The 14947-nt window shown below is 47.8% G+C and overlaps 1 protein-coding gene across 1 annotated transcript in view; it reads left to right on the plus strand.

Annotated features, from left to right (window-relative positions):
* The first annotated feature begins 688 nt into the window (after positions 1 to 688).
* Positions 689 to 14947, plus strand: part of Nxn (nucleoredoxin) — a 147293-nt gene continuing 133034 nt past the window's right edge. Inside the window, exon 1 of the mRNA XM_041665704.1 lies at positions 689 to 1153. Coding sequence (XP_041521638.1) covers positions 794 to 1153 — 360 coding nt within the window. The 5' untranslated portion in view covers positions 689 to 793. The remainder of the gene's footprint in view (positions 1154 to 14947) is intronic.

Below are 14947 nucleotides of genomic sequence, written 5' to 3' on the forward strand. Positions count from 1 at the left end.
GAGCAGCCAACGCTGATTCGGAGACGCTGCGCCATCTGTTGCATACATTTAAGGAAATGGAAGAGAGCCATTTCCCATCAGGGAATGGTTCCAGCGACCTGTGGACTGAAATCCCACACTGGGACTTGTAATCAGCCCACAAGTATTTATGAATTCTCTCTCTTGTGCCTGGCACAAGAAACAGAGGTGGCGCCCACCAGTCTACTTATAGTAGTAGCAAGCACAAAGCACACATATGACTGCTCAACAAGACCTAGCCTGATACAGTGCTATTGGACGGTGAAGACGTTAAATACTACAAGTTTTATACGAGGTCACTGGGGTTTGATATGGCTTAAGGGTTAGTTTAGGGAAGGGAGCAGGAGAGGCGGGAAGAGAGCAAGAACCTGTGCAGAACTCCAGTGTGGAGAGGGTTTAGAAGTGGAAGGCAAGAGGAATTAGGGGCTGGGGTGCGGCAGCCTCGAAAAGCGCCAGTTCGGGGGACCCTTCTCGTGCTTTAGGTCCGGGCATTCTGGTCCTGGTGTAGAACCCGGGTCAGGTTTCTTACTTTGGCCACGTACCGGAGGCCCCCCGCCAAGGCACCAGCTGTTGGACCTGCCTGCACAGCGCGGGCCAGCCTCGAAGGGGGCGTGGCTATGGAGGGGAGTGGTTGGGCGGCCCGGTGGGCGGGGCTCCCCTCCCAGCAGCCGCGGCCGCCTCTCTGCCTCCGCCCGCCGCGCGGACCAGCGAGCCGGGTCGCTGCCGTGAGCCTGCCCGCCCGCCCGCCCGCGTGCCGGGGCTGCGGTGGGCCAGGATGTCGGTCTTCCTGGAGGAGCTGCTGGGCGACAAGCTGGTGACGGGCGGCGGCGAGGAGGTGGACGTGCACTCGCTGGGAGCCCGCGGCATCGCGCTGCTGGGGCTCTACTTCGGGTGCAGCCTGAGCGCCCCCTGCGCGCAGCTCAGCGCCAGCCTGGCCGCCTTCTACGGCCGCCTGCGAGGGGACACGGCCGCTGGGCCGGGGGCCGGGGCGGGGGCGGGCGCGGCCGCTGAGCCAGAGCCCCCGCACCGCCTGGAGATCGTCTTCGTGTCCTCGGACCAGGACCAGCGGCAGTGGCAGGACTTCGTGCGGGACATGCCATGGCTGGCGCTGCCCTACAAGGAGAAGCACCGGAAGGTGAGTAGCGCGGGCCCGGCGGCGCCCCCGGCCTGCAGGCGCGTACCACGCTCCGGGAGCCAGCTGCTCGCCGTCCCCACCCGCTGTCCTCAGGCCTGCCTTCTCTGTCTTGGCTGACTCCCCCCTCTTGCCCCATCCAGGACCCCGCCGGGTTAGGGCGCTCGCGGCAACTCCTAGGTGCCAGTGCCTGACTGCGCCCACGCTAGGAAGTTTGACACCCCTCAGGTCCACGCGTTGGGAATCGCGTAGGGGTGGCGGTGCTCTGCCCTCCCCACTCCCCGACCACCACCACCCTCCTCCAGCTACTTGACTCCCCGCAGATACCTGTAGTGTGTGGGTGGGAGGGCACTAGCCCCCCTTCCCATAATGCCCACACCAGGAAGTTTCCTTTCTTTCCCAGAGAGATCTTGCCTTCCTAGGGCCCCCTCCCCTATGGCCAGGGACCCGGAGGGGTCTGCTGACCGTGTACTCAGGGAGAGAGGGGAGCTCAATCCTTTCCCCCCTTTCTTCCCTTTCCCCCCCGCCCCGCCCCCTGGGCTGAGTTAGTGGCCACCGGGGAGCTTTTCATTGTCTGGCTGTCCAGCGATCTTCCCAGGCCCAGAACAGCCCCGTCCTTGTAGATGCCGTAGTTTCGTGGTGGGCCGTTTGCTGTCTTGGTAGACTTCGAATTAGATGCAGAACTGATCCCATCCGTACAGATGAATGACAAGACAGCAAATGGCTCACCGGTTTGCTGATGAAATTAGTTTGGGTTTCAGAGTGTATCTGTTGGGTGAAGGCGTCTGTTTAATAAAATAAATTCAAGACGTTTTGTAATGAGTGGTAGCTGGAAAAGTTTCGGCGTGCCCTTGTTTAATTCGCGTGGCTAATGCAACGTATGAATCCGGCCCTTTCGTTTTCCGAGGGGTGTCTCAATTGATGGGGCACACAGGAGAAAGGCTATTCTGGGGGCATTTAGGTTCCTCCAGGGAGGGTGGTAACACATGCCACGTGTTCCTTTTATGTGTACAGAATCATGTTGAGACGAATGATTTAGATTTAGTGAGAGCAAACGGCTTATAATTTGACCTCAAAATGTCCTGAGTAAATCATTCATCTCAAAACAGTGTAAGGCACAGATGTGAGATTTAAAGTTTGAAATATAGTTTAAGAAATACAGTTGATAAATTTAACATTGAGAAAACATCAGCCCACTAACCACACAGAAGCAAGACTTTGCATCTTAACTATTTTTTCAAGTTATTACACCCTTATTTGATTTCTATGCCTGCTAGGCTATGAATATGCATGAATAGTACTTTTTGCTTAAAAATGTGGAAATCCTTCTTTTTGGTGGTTGTTTTGATGATCCTTTAGGGAAGAAATAATATTTATTGAAAAAAAATTTCATTGTCATGGCGTGTTTCTGTTGTAGACTAAAATCTGTTTAAAACAATGTCTTTTTTGGGCACTACAAATGATTTCTAGCTTTTGAAAATATACAATGTATGGCAGAATGTTCCAGACTTACGGCCTATTGTAGTTTTTCCAGAAGGGGAAATAAAACTGCTGGGCAAAAATACTATGGAGCAAACTGAGATGTTTTGGAAATGCCTAATGCTCCCCCTCCCCCAAAGTAGGGATATATTTGATATGACAGAGGCTTACTCTATGCTGGCTTACCCCTTTGCATGGAAAAAAGTGTTCCGTAGCCTTCGCCTGGTCTGCCTGGTCCCACTCAGATGAACATCTGGATGACATGGGTCTGCAGGCTCTTATTTGAAAATACAGTTCAGAATCCTGGATGTGCCTAAATCCTAAGCCAACATCTTAAACATTTAGTTTTATTTTATTTATTTATGTATTTATTCATTTATTTATTTTTCTGTGGTGCTAGGCATGAAATCCTTGCACATGCTAAGCAAGCATTCCTTCTACCCCTGGGCTTCACAGACCCTGCTTCCCAAATTCATTTTTGTGCCATTGTCCCAACTCACACCTTTCAGTTCATTTCTTTAGGGACCAGTCCTAAAGCCCTCTCATGGTGGAGAGTAGGCGACTCGGTGTCTGGCCCCAGAAATATCTGTGTTGTGGTGATATAGCAGGTAACGCAGGTCCCCCATGGGTTTCTTGTAGAAAACATCCTTGGAGATTGGAAGGAAGGTCCCTTCCTCACTGTGGAAGGGACCATGTCCCACCTTGGAGATTGGAAGGGCTATGTCCTTACTGTGGACGGGACCATGTCCCGCCTTGAAAGCAGAGAGGTTTAAATAAAACGCAATTGCTTTTCTGTGGCCGAGTCTCTGTCTTCTGCAGCTTGAAATCGGAGTGCACAGAAATCAGTGAGTTTGCAATTCCAATTCACCCTAAGGAAAGTGGAAAATGAGGGTGCCCCAGCTCTGAACACTTGTGGGTGGACACTTAACTTTTGTTGAGGGACCTGGCCAGGCCGTTTCCCCAACTGTAAGAATAGCTTTAAAGAAGAGCGCTTTTTTTTTTTTTTGCTTTGTTTGTTTGTTTGTTTGTTTTTCGAGACAGGGTTTCTCTGTAGCTTTAGAGGTTGTCCTGGAACTAGCTCTTGTAGACCAGGCTGGCCTCGAACTCACAGAGATTCACCTACCTCTGCCTCCCAAGTGCTGGGATTAAAGGCATGCGCCACCACCGCCCGGCTAAGAGCGCTTTGTTTTATACTGAAGGGAAACCCAAGTTCCAGATTACATTTTTTTTAAGGTTCTCATTAACATTTGGTCCTTAAAACCATTTGTGTGTTTCTTCCCATTGGGATAACAAAGGATATGGTTCTAATTAGTTATTGGCTGGCATTTCTCTACAGAAAATTGAAAAATTATGGTGGGGAATGAAAATGCTGTATGGTATTTCTTTTTCTTCTTTTATTAATTTGTCCTCTATGTAGTAAGAAAGTCTGGGGCTGGCCATGTATGTTCAGCCTGCATTTTGCCTAGTTCCCTCACCTCCAGTGGAGGGGTGAGAACACATGATGCCAAGGAAACCAGTATCTTTTCTTCCTCCCTCCTTTTTCTTTACGGAAAGTCATCTTTCCTGTTTCTGTTTGTTTTAGTGGTAGGACTATAGCAATAGAAGCTTTTCTTTTTTCTCCCAGAACACGCACATTATTACATAGCTGTATGGAAATTGTAATTAGATGATAACCAAACTTTGAATGCGCTTATGGGAGCGGCTGTGTCAGGAAGCCTGTAATCCTCACGTTAAGGCGGTTGGGCTTGTTTTACTAAGTAGGCTAGTGGACTTTTTTCAGATTTCTGAAGAACCAGAACGTGATGAACAGTTGGAAATTGGTGATGATTTAGACTTTTAAGTTAATTGTTGAAACTGGAGATCTGGCTCCAGGATCATCTTAGTCATGTCAGGAGTGAACACCAAGTTTTGGTTTTAAAGCCACAGGCCCTGGCTGGATGGCTAGTGCAAAGCATTTGGTCACGGGTGCTCTGACATCAGGGGAGCAAAACCACTGATGTTTGGACTGGACAGATGTATTGGACTTGGATTTGGTCTGTAAATTTTCTGAATGACAGGAACGTGTAGAGGAAGTTGGAACGGGGAAAAGGAAGTCAGATGGTAAAGCAGTAGAGTTGGGGGTGAATCTGGCCCAGCCTCCGACTTTACTTGCTTTAAACAGAGTCAATGGAGTCACTCTGCAGCCGTCCACGGCGGGCTGCTTGCTCTGGCTGTTCTGGATGGTTCTTTTGGTGTAGTATAAATCAGAGCCATGGCCTGGACTTCTGTTGAACTCTGTGGGTACTTTGGATGTGACAAGATCTCGTGCCAACCCAGTCTCTAAGCGCTATGTCTTCTGGTCTTCCTGCTATGCCCAGGTGAGAGAACACCGACACACACTCTGGCTTTGCCTCTCACCCCCTGTCAGGACAGTGAAAAATGCCCCCAAAGATACAGCTCTGCATGTTAAGAGGCTTTTGCCTTGTTCCTAAAGAACCTCAGCCAGCCAGGACAGGCTCTCATTGGGGACTGTGTTTCCATCTGAATCGTTCTAATAACAGACAACAGTCCAATTAAAGCAATCAGAGTCCTATTCTTGGAGAGGCTTTTCCCCTCTTTTATTATTTATAATGTGTGTTTTAATCTTCTCCATGTAATGATATAGTCTAGTGGCTAAGAATCAAAGTTCTTTTGCCTTTCTGCCTGGGTCCAGGGCCGAATCTGCTATTTATTAGCTGTGTGTCCCTGTGCAGGACCCTGCATCTCTGTGCCATCGTTCCTTGTTGATAAAATGGGGACAACAGCACCTGCCTTATAGGATTGTTGTAGAGGCTGTGTGGCAATATGCCCATGCCTGACATAATGGTACATGCTCAATAAGTGCTGCTATCAGTTATTAATAAATTACTACAACATTGAATAATCCATTATACAGCTTGGCTCTGGCCTGTGTCACGTCACAGAATTGCAAACCCGTTGTGAGGTCTTTCTTTTTCCTCCCTTTCTTCCTTTTTTTGAGATAGGGTTTCTCTGTGTAGCCCAGGCTATCCTGGCACTTGCTCTGTAGACCAGGGTGGTCTTAAACTCAGAGATCCACCTGCCTCCTGAGTGCTGGGATTAAAGGCAAGGACTACCACAGCCCAGCTTTTCTTTTCTTCCTTCCTATGGTCCCACTGCAGCTCAAGCGGTTCTTGAACTCACTGAGTAGCTGACTGTGACTCTAAACTTCGCACCCTCCTGCCTTGGCCTCCCTAGTGTTGGGATCACAGGCTTGTGTGATGCCCGGGATGGAGGCGGAGGCTTAGTGCATTCAAGGCAAGCGCTCTGCATTATAACTGCACATCTCACATCTCCTATGATGCACTTTTTAAACTCCTCAAGCCTCTCACTTTGGGGAAAGTGGTTTGAGACAAGGTTTCTCTGTAGCTCTGGCTGTTCTGGAACTCGCAGTGTAGAGCAGGCTGACCTCTAACTCAGAAATCCACCTGCCTCTGCTTCCCAGGTGCTGGGATAAAAGGTGTGTGCCACCACCTCCAGGCCAAACCTATGCCTTATAACCATAGAAGGGGATGTAGTGAAGGAATTGAAAGAATTGCCCTGTAAGTGGTAACAACCAAGGAGAAAGATTTGAAAGAATGAAAACTGCAAAAGCAAATGAATGTCAGATATCCCTTCTGGAAGGTACCGAGGGTCGCTGGTCTCAGTTCCTGTAGTTGCCCGCGCCTGTGGTTGGTTGATCCCTGGAGCCTCAATATGGTGAAGGCTGTCAGCTCAGAGATAACCAGGTTGCCACTCTGGAAGAAAGAATGAATGTCGGTTTTGTTTTGTGATTTACCAAAGCTGCTAGGCACCTCTTTTGGCTGGCCCTAGCCACCCAGTGTAGGCAGTGTGGGGATGCTCTTTCACGTGGGAAATGGACAGTGGGCCTCTGAGCTGTAGGCACTCACCTCTCCGGGAGTCATCTCCCTTTCCTGCTCTGGAATTCTGTAGGCTACGTGAGCCCAGACTCCTCTCCATGGCCGGATCAGTCCCATCTTCCAGGTGATGACTGTGCACAGTTCTTTTTAATGGGTTTGTCTCCCCATTTGGGTTGGAGTGGGAACCAGAGCACAGAGCAAGGCAGTGAGGTTGAAGTTAGGACCACTGATTTCACTCGCCCTGGTTTCTCTCCAACCCTGTGTGTCATGCTTCCTTTCGATAGGAGGCTCATTTCACTATTTGCACGAATTGGAAGGATGCTCTGTATTGTTTGTAGCTGGGGCAGGGCTTGAGAAGGTCCCGTGGCAGGCTTTTTTTCTAAATAGGGCTTGAGGATTCTGAAGCTCCAGCTGCCCCTGTTCTGAACTAGGTGTGGCTCCTGGCAGCACGGCTTCGTTTGGGGGAGAGTGTAGACTTGGCCTAGGCTGTGTTTTTCTTTCTTCGCAGTCTGAATTCCCAGTGGTACCCAGTGTTATCCACCAGGGGCTGTGTTTGTGCACTTCATTAATTTGCCATTATGCTTATTCCAAGGCACTCGGGGAACAGCTCTGAATCTGGAATCCCGTGAACCCTCAAGTTCTTACGAATTCTTGCTGCATATCTTGCCATGGTTCTCGAAGTTATGGAGAAGTTTTGAATACCCAGAGCCACCTTTCTTTATCTTCTACAGCTCGTGCCCTGAAGGCATGGGCTCTGGCTAATCTGAGCTCTTTATTAACTGGTAGCTCTGACCCCTGCTCCCATCTCTCCATTCCTGCAGTCAACAGGTTCTGAGTTCCCATTTCCTGTGGTAGGTAATGAACCTTTACCTACCAGCTGCCTTCTCTAGGAGACCCTGCTTCTAATCTTCACCCCTCAAATCATTTTCCAGATCAGAACATTTTACAAGGTCTATGCAAGCATCCTTTTTACATAAATACATTTTCAGTCATTCATACACTGGTCCGACCTCACACAGTATATACCGGCTGCTGTCCTGTTTCAGCGGATGAGACCACGGATCACCAACTTGTATGCCGATGTTTTGATGATGCGCCGTAAGCATTTCTAACCGTCTGCTCACCATTTCTGTACTTTACCTTCTTGGGGACCACTGTGCAAATGCCAGTTGAACAAGCAAGTGCCAGGCCTCTGTCACTGTCTCGAGCAGGACCGCTCTAGGCCGTTCCAGAACAGAATGACAAGTTCAGATCTACAGTTCCTGGCTGGACCTGTGTAGCTTATCTAACATTCAGGAGGCTCTGGGCTCAACCCCAGGACCCCTATAGTCCCTGAAAAAAGAAACAACTTCACAACGCCTCAAGTCCAAAGTCTGGCTGCTCGTCTCTCACTCCGTGGTGCCACAGGCCTCCCTCATTTGCATTTCTGGGCTATGCCATGGTTTTCTCCGCCTAGACTGGGCTTGGAGCTTCCTGAGGTCCATCTTTTAGAAGCTTTCCTATCCGTATCAATTTGTCTTAATGAATTAGTATCTTGTGGTGTGCTCTGTAGCATGTGGAAGATACTTGTGCCAGTTGGCTCTGGCCTTCCACTGTGTGGGCCTTAGGGATGGAGCTTAGGTCATCAGGCTTGGTGGTAATCACCATGACCCTCTGGGACATCCTGCCAGCCTTTATTGTGTCTTACAAGTGTTTCTCAGATCGGTGTATTTGGGGCTTCCATTTCTACTCGGTGACTTTTACAGGTTTCCCCTTCACTTCACTCAGATGGCCATTCAAGGTCCTACATGAAAGGTGGTCATCTTGAATGGACCCCAACCATCACAAGATGGACCGCGAGTCCTGGATTCTCTGATACTGCCTCATTACTGTCATGCCTCCAGAGACACGTAGTAATAACACACATCCATGGGTGTGGTGTGATGTTCCCTGTCACTTTTCCCTCTAGGTAGACTGTTCTCCTGGAACTCATTATGTAGACCAGGCTGGCTTCGAACTCAGCCTGCCCTCTGAGTGCTGTGATTAAAGGCATCTGCCACTACCCCATTGAACCCATAGACCTTATACATGGATTTTTGGAAGATTTTCTAGTGTTTTCCATCAGACTATTAGCTCCATGAAGACAGGATCCAAATGAAGGAAGGGGAGGGTCATCTGTGCTAGGTGCTGGGAAACAGGATGATGTCATAGAAAGCAGGTCTCTGACTTTTCAGATTGATAACTCATGGTGGTTTCCAGATTGTGTGAATTGAGATATGACAGTTTGCCAGGTGTGGTGGCGCATACCTGTTATCCCAACACTTGGGAGGCAGAGGCAGGTGGATCTCTGTGAGTTCGAGGCCAGTCTGGTCTACAGAGCGAGTTCCAAGACAGCTAACACAAAAACAACAAAAACAAATGTGCATTTATTTCTGCTACTACGTAACTTCATTCTTAGTATTTGATGTTAACAAGTGGGCCTTACCTGAACAAAGTAAATTGTGTATACGCTGTACAGTTTGTAGTGGTTTTTTTATTTGTTGGTTTGTTTGTTTTTAGTATTTTGGGCTTTTGTTTCTTTCTCTTTTTTAAGGAAAGGACTGTCTGTAAACTCTGGATCCTCCTGCTTCTGCCTCCTGGATGCGGGAATTCTCATTTTATTTATTTATTTATTTACTTACTTACTTATTTAAGTCTCTAGCATCCCTCTTTTAAAAAGATTTATTTATTTATTATGCATACAGTGTTCTGTCTGCATGTGTGCCTTCAGGCCAGAAGAGCGTGCTAGATCTTATTATAAATGATTGTGAGCCACCATGTGGTTGTTGGGAATTGAACTCCGGACCTCTGGAAGTACAGTTAAGATGCTCTTAACCTTTGAGCCATCTCTCCAGCCCTTGTTTGGTTTTTGTTTTTTTTTGAAACAAGGTCATGTTGCCTAGCCTCAGCTGGTCTAGAACCTAATATTTAGACCAGGCTGGCCTTGCACTCATAAAGATCAGCTTGCCTCTGCTTCCTGCCTCCTGTGTCTGGGATTAAAGGCGTTTGCCAGTACATGTAGTCTTTTTTTCTAATTTTAATGTTTTTATACATATATGTATACATATATGTATGTATAAGACATATATGTGTGTCTTAGTGTATATTTGTGTGCTATGTGGATGCAAGAGCCCCTAAAGGTCAGAAAAGTGCATTAGATTCCCTCAACTGAAGTTACAAACAGTTGTGAGCTGCCCCGTGGTTGATGGGACCAGGTCTTCTCTGCAAGTAAGCACTCCCTTCACTGTTGAGCCATCTTTCCAGCCCTTTTGTTTGTTTGAGTCTTAATGAACTTTAAAGTGTGTGTGTGTGTGTGTCTGTGTGTGTGTGTGTCCGTGTGTGTGTCTGTGTCTGTTACTAGAGATCAGATCGAGGGCCTTGCTCACTCTAAGCAAACACTATCACCGAGATTTCAAAAAGTCTTTGATGGGCAAATAGATGTCCCAGCCAGGAGAGTCAGCAGCTTCTTGTGCAACTGCTTTGCCCTGTAATTCTGCGTTCAAAAATAGGAAAAAGCATGACTCTCCCTCTTTGAAACGTTGACTTAATGCATTAAAATAGTCTCATATGCAGACCTATCATTTGATGCTTTTATATTTCATAAATGCGTTTCTCTAGCGCCGTCCTTCCCAGGAGCTCAAAATGCATGTCTAGTCCTCTGCCAGCTACTAGTAATCAGGGTGGTGGATACTTAGCTTTAAACATTTCCAAGTGAGTTAAGGATCGGAGAATTAAAGTAAAGAGAACCAGTGATGAGAACTGGGCTCACAGTGTTGGGCAAAAGTTTCCCTGATCTCTCTTCAGTTTGAGTCTTTTCTTTCTGTTCGTGAAAATCTTTCTTGTGAAACATTTGCCTCAGACACGCCTCGTGTGGCCCGGGAGGAGGTGGACTGAACTGATGAGTGTCCACTTTGCGTGTGCACGGAGCACAGGGAGGCGGACTGGACTGATGAGCGTCCACTCTGAGAGTGCACAGAGCACTCCTGGATGAGCCGGGCGCAGTTTAACTACTTAACACATTTGCTAGCAGTTGGCAAGGCAGGAGAGCCCAGCTGTCTCTTCCGCTGCTGCCCTTCTGTGGCGGTGATTTCTAAGCCCCCTCTCCCTTCTTCCCCCCTCTTTCTTTAATGATTTGGCTTTTTTTAGTTCAGCCAGTGAAGTACCCCCATCTCCCCTTCATCCTATACAAAGCCTGCGGGGCGGCTTTAGTGCTTTTGTGCAGTGACAAAATTGAACTTGAGGTGTCCTGTGGAGATCTAGGACTAAATCAGTCCTCCCCTTTATGAGGCTTTCAGCAACGGCTGCTCCAACTTCCAGCGGAACCTCAAACATGCGCTCTCCGCTTTATGACAAGGAGAAGTATAGCAATTGCATGTTGTCCTACACGGTTCTTCTGGAGGGAAACCCGGCGATGGACATATTTGTTCTGAGGCATCTGTGATTAAAAGCAAAATGTAAATATTCTGTTGCTCTCTGGTCACAACTCTCAGGCCAGAGAGATGGTGTACTTTTTTTTTCTTTGTATGAGCTACACATCAGAAAAATCCTTCTTCAGAAACAGTTTAAAATTAACATTCAGCTTTCCCTTCTATTGATCTGTTACCCGCACCCCTTACTCCCCACATGACTATGTCTGTAAAGGTGCCAAGTTCAAATAAATCCAAGCACTATTTCCACATTAAGGGTGCCTTCGTCTGAGATCGTTCGTGAAGTCACGAAGCAGGGTGTGGCGGGGTCCGCTGGACTGTGTGGCAGGGGTCTTTTTTGCATTACTTGGAGAATTTTCTTCAGGTACATCCTTCTCTATGGCTTTTGTTTGTCTTTTTGAGTCAGTATCCCTGGGATAAAAATCTGAATGGATCTAGTCTGCTTAAAATCCCGGATGTGTTGCCTTTTTTCCTTTTAGCCGTGATCAGGTCAGAGAACTTTCATTTGCTCGTGGTGGCTCTGAGCGTAGCGCCTCATCTCTTACTCATTTCTAAGTTTGATGTAAAATCTAAAGATTGGGCCGAACAACTCACAACAGGAAAAAAAAAATCACAGCATGGCCCTGGGAGCTCTGGAGGGGGCGGGATGTGGGTATGAGTGCAGGGATTTTCAGTTTTAGGCGTGACTTGCCTGTTACTTCCAAGGTCATTTATACTGGTGGGCTTTCAGGAATGCCCCATCACTATATGTGAGCTTTTAAAGTATAACAGAAAGAATACAGACTCGGGATTCAGGTTCTCTAAGTTTGTGTCCTGGCTTCCACTTTAGCTTCGTGACTTTGGGGCAGGTTACATGGTTTCTGTGTCTCATGTTTCCTGGTCAGTAAATGCAGTTAGCTGTAGCCATTGAGTACATTGGGCTGTTTCTGAGGGTTAAAGAAATTCATGTACCGGAGGTGTGAACAGTGGCTGGCATGGAGTATTCCCACTTAGGTGTTTATCCCAGGCGTTTCATGGTTTTTTCTATACTTTATGCTTATTCTGATTCTAGATGGGAGAAATTTGTCTTTCCTTAGGCACACCTCCTCCTTCCAAAGCATCCAGCGCTCTGTCATGGTACCTAGTTTCTCTCTAGTTCTGTGACTGGCTTGTCTGTTGTTATTCTGGTGACATACTGATATGTTTGTGTGTGCTGGGGATTGGACTCAGGGCCTCATGCATGTCAAGCATAGACTGTACACTTACCCTATATCCTTATTTTAAATTGAGATTTACTTAATTTTTGCTTATGTATGTGTGTCTGAGTATATGCCTCGTGAGTGCAGTTGCCTTCCAAGGCCAGAAGAGGACATTGGATCCCCTTGGAGCCAGAGTGCAGGCAGTTTTGAGCTGCCTAATGTTCCTGGACTAAACTCCAGTCCTCTGGAAGGGCCACAAGTGTTCTTAACTGCTGAGCCATATATCTGGTAGTCTGTATCCCTAACCTTGAATGTGACTGTATTTCTAGACCAAGTCTATGATAATGCAATCACATACTTCGTTCTATTGAATGGGTCTTGTTTCCTCTTCCACATTGGACATGAGCAGAAGAGACCCTGGGCACATTTCTCTTGTTCTTTATTTGTAAACTTTCTGTTATAGCAATCCTTACACATCATACAGGTAAGGAAAAGTGGGGCTGGAGAGATGGATAAGTGCTGGCCTCGTAAGCGTGAGGACTGGAGATCCTCAGTAGCCATGTGGTCCTTGCCTGTGGTCTCCGTGCTGGGAAGGTAGGGACAAGAGGATCCTGGGGGTTGTGGGCCAACCAACTAGCAGAGTTTGCAACCTCCAGATTCAGGGAGAGGCTCTGTGTCAAAAAATAAAGTGTTGGATCATTAAGGAAGATACCCAGTGTTGACTTCTGGCCTCTACCTGGGTGCATACACCCACAACGACACACAAGAATACACACACAAAACAGAACAGTGAATTTCCATGTCAAAAAAAAATGTTGTGGACGTTTTCATTGTGTTTATTTACTGTGTGTGGTATTTATTTGTGACCTAAGGAGGCTCCCAATCATTCGTCATGTCCCCCACCTAACTTCCCTTCTCTTCCCTTCTCCCTCCTGTCGCTTAGTCCCCTTTCTTCCCCTGGACTGTTTTACTTCCATGTCCCTGTCCTGTGTACACAAGTGATTTTATGTATCTCTATAAAATCTAGGACGCACAAATGGGAGGAAGCATTCCATGCCTGTTTTTCCGAGACGGGCCTAATTCATGTAATATGGTTATCTCCAGTTGCATCCACTTCCCTACAGACTCCATTCTTCCCGATGGCCGGAAAAAAAGAGAAGTCCACTGTATATACAAACCACATTTTCTCCGTCCAGCCCTTGTTGGCGGACATCTGGATTGGTTCCGTGCCGTAGCATTACGAGCAGTGTTCAGCGCTGCCGTGAACGTGCATGTGCAAGTTCTCAGTGCTGTGTCTTTTGGAGTCCTCTTGGGGAATGCCTCGCCGATTCTTTAATGGTGTAGCTACAATATCATTTCTCATAAATTGTACCCTCCCCACTCCATTTGCTTGGCTCCAGGGAAGGTCCACGGCTGACATCTTATCTGTTTCCTCCGTCCCTTAACCCATAGTCTCCCCCATCTTCATGCAGTTTGTTCGTTCTTCTCTTCCACGTCCTCTGGCTCTGCCTCCTTGCCACGCTCCTGAGCTTTTCAGTGCTTCCTTCTTTTTCTCAGGGTGGTCAGTAACCCCTGGTTGGAAAGGATGCTTCTTAGCCCCCAGAGCTGAGCAGCGCAGGTGTGCTTTGCTTTGCCGCCTAATGGCTTCCCACCCTCCACTCTGCTGTCTGTTTGAACTTTGGGCTGGGGTGGGCCGTTCCTCATAGTGACATCACAGCCACCAGCAGCTCAGCTATGCCAGGACATTTCTGGTGACCACATTACCATCTCCTCAAGAAGCCTGTCCTCTCTCAGATGACCTCCTAGCCTGCAGAACCATCTGCAGCCATCTGGAAGTGGTGCACGTATTTAATCGCAGCACTCAGGAGACAAAGGCAGGCAGATCTCTGGTTCGAGGCCAGCCTGGTCTCTAGAGTTCTAGGACAACCAGGGATACACAGAGAAACCCTGTCTCAAGAAACAAAACAAAATGAAAAAGAACACAGGCAAATACAGAGGCAAGCCAATCACATCACCCTTTGTCCAGATCTTTTTAGACTTGCCCAGAGCATGAAATACACCTGACATCCTTCTATCTCTCTTTCCTTTGTGTGTGTGTGTGTTTATGTGTGTGGTGTATGTGTCTGTGGGACATACACATGTGTGTGGGGGGGTACATGTGTCATAGAGACCTGAGGAAGATGTTGGCCTCCTGCTCTATCACTGTCTGCCGTATTCCTTTGAGACATGATCTCTCACGGAATCTGAAGCGAGGCTGCTGCCAGCAAGCCCCAGCAAGCTTCTTGTCTCTGCCCCGTACAGCACAAAGGTTACAGATGTGTGGTTCCCTAGCAGATTTTTGCATGGGTGCCCAGGATTTGGACTCAAGTCATTATGATCATGCAATAGCGCTCATACCCCCTGAGTGATCTCCCCAACTCTTGTGTTTGCTCCCCTGTCAGTCACATCTGGCTGGAGATCGACACAATGACCTTTTCAGGTGACTAGGCTTCTTTACCAGCCAGACGACTGGACACATCAGGGCCGAATCCAAACTCTCAGACCTCTCATTTTCAAGTCAGGTTAGATGTCATCCGTGTTCACAGTCTGTTGAGTTCGTTTTGTATGCTGACGTGTCCACTACATGTTTGAGTTATGTATGATCCCCTGACCTTTCTCCACGGGGTTAATAACATGCTGGCTAAGCCAGGGTGATAGACTCCCAGGACACAGAGACCCCCCCTCCAGGATAATTACAGCCTTTGCTTGTTCAGCGGGTCCTCTTCTCCCTTGGTTAGCCTGTGAAGGACGGAGAACTTG

The sequence above is a fragment of the Microtus oregoni genome, unplaced genomic scaffold (genome assembly GCF_018167655.1).
Source record: "Microtus oregoni isolate MIOR12 unplaced genomic scaffold, Mior012 000015F_ref0000493, whole genome shotgun sequence".
Lineage (NCBI taxonomy): Eukaryota > Metazoa > Chordata > Mammalia > Rodentia > Cricetidae > Microtus > Microtus oregoni.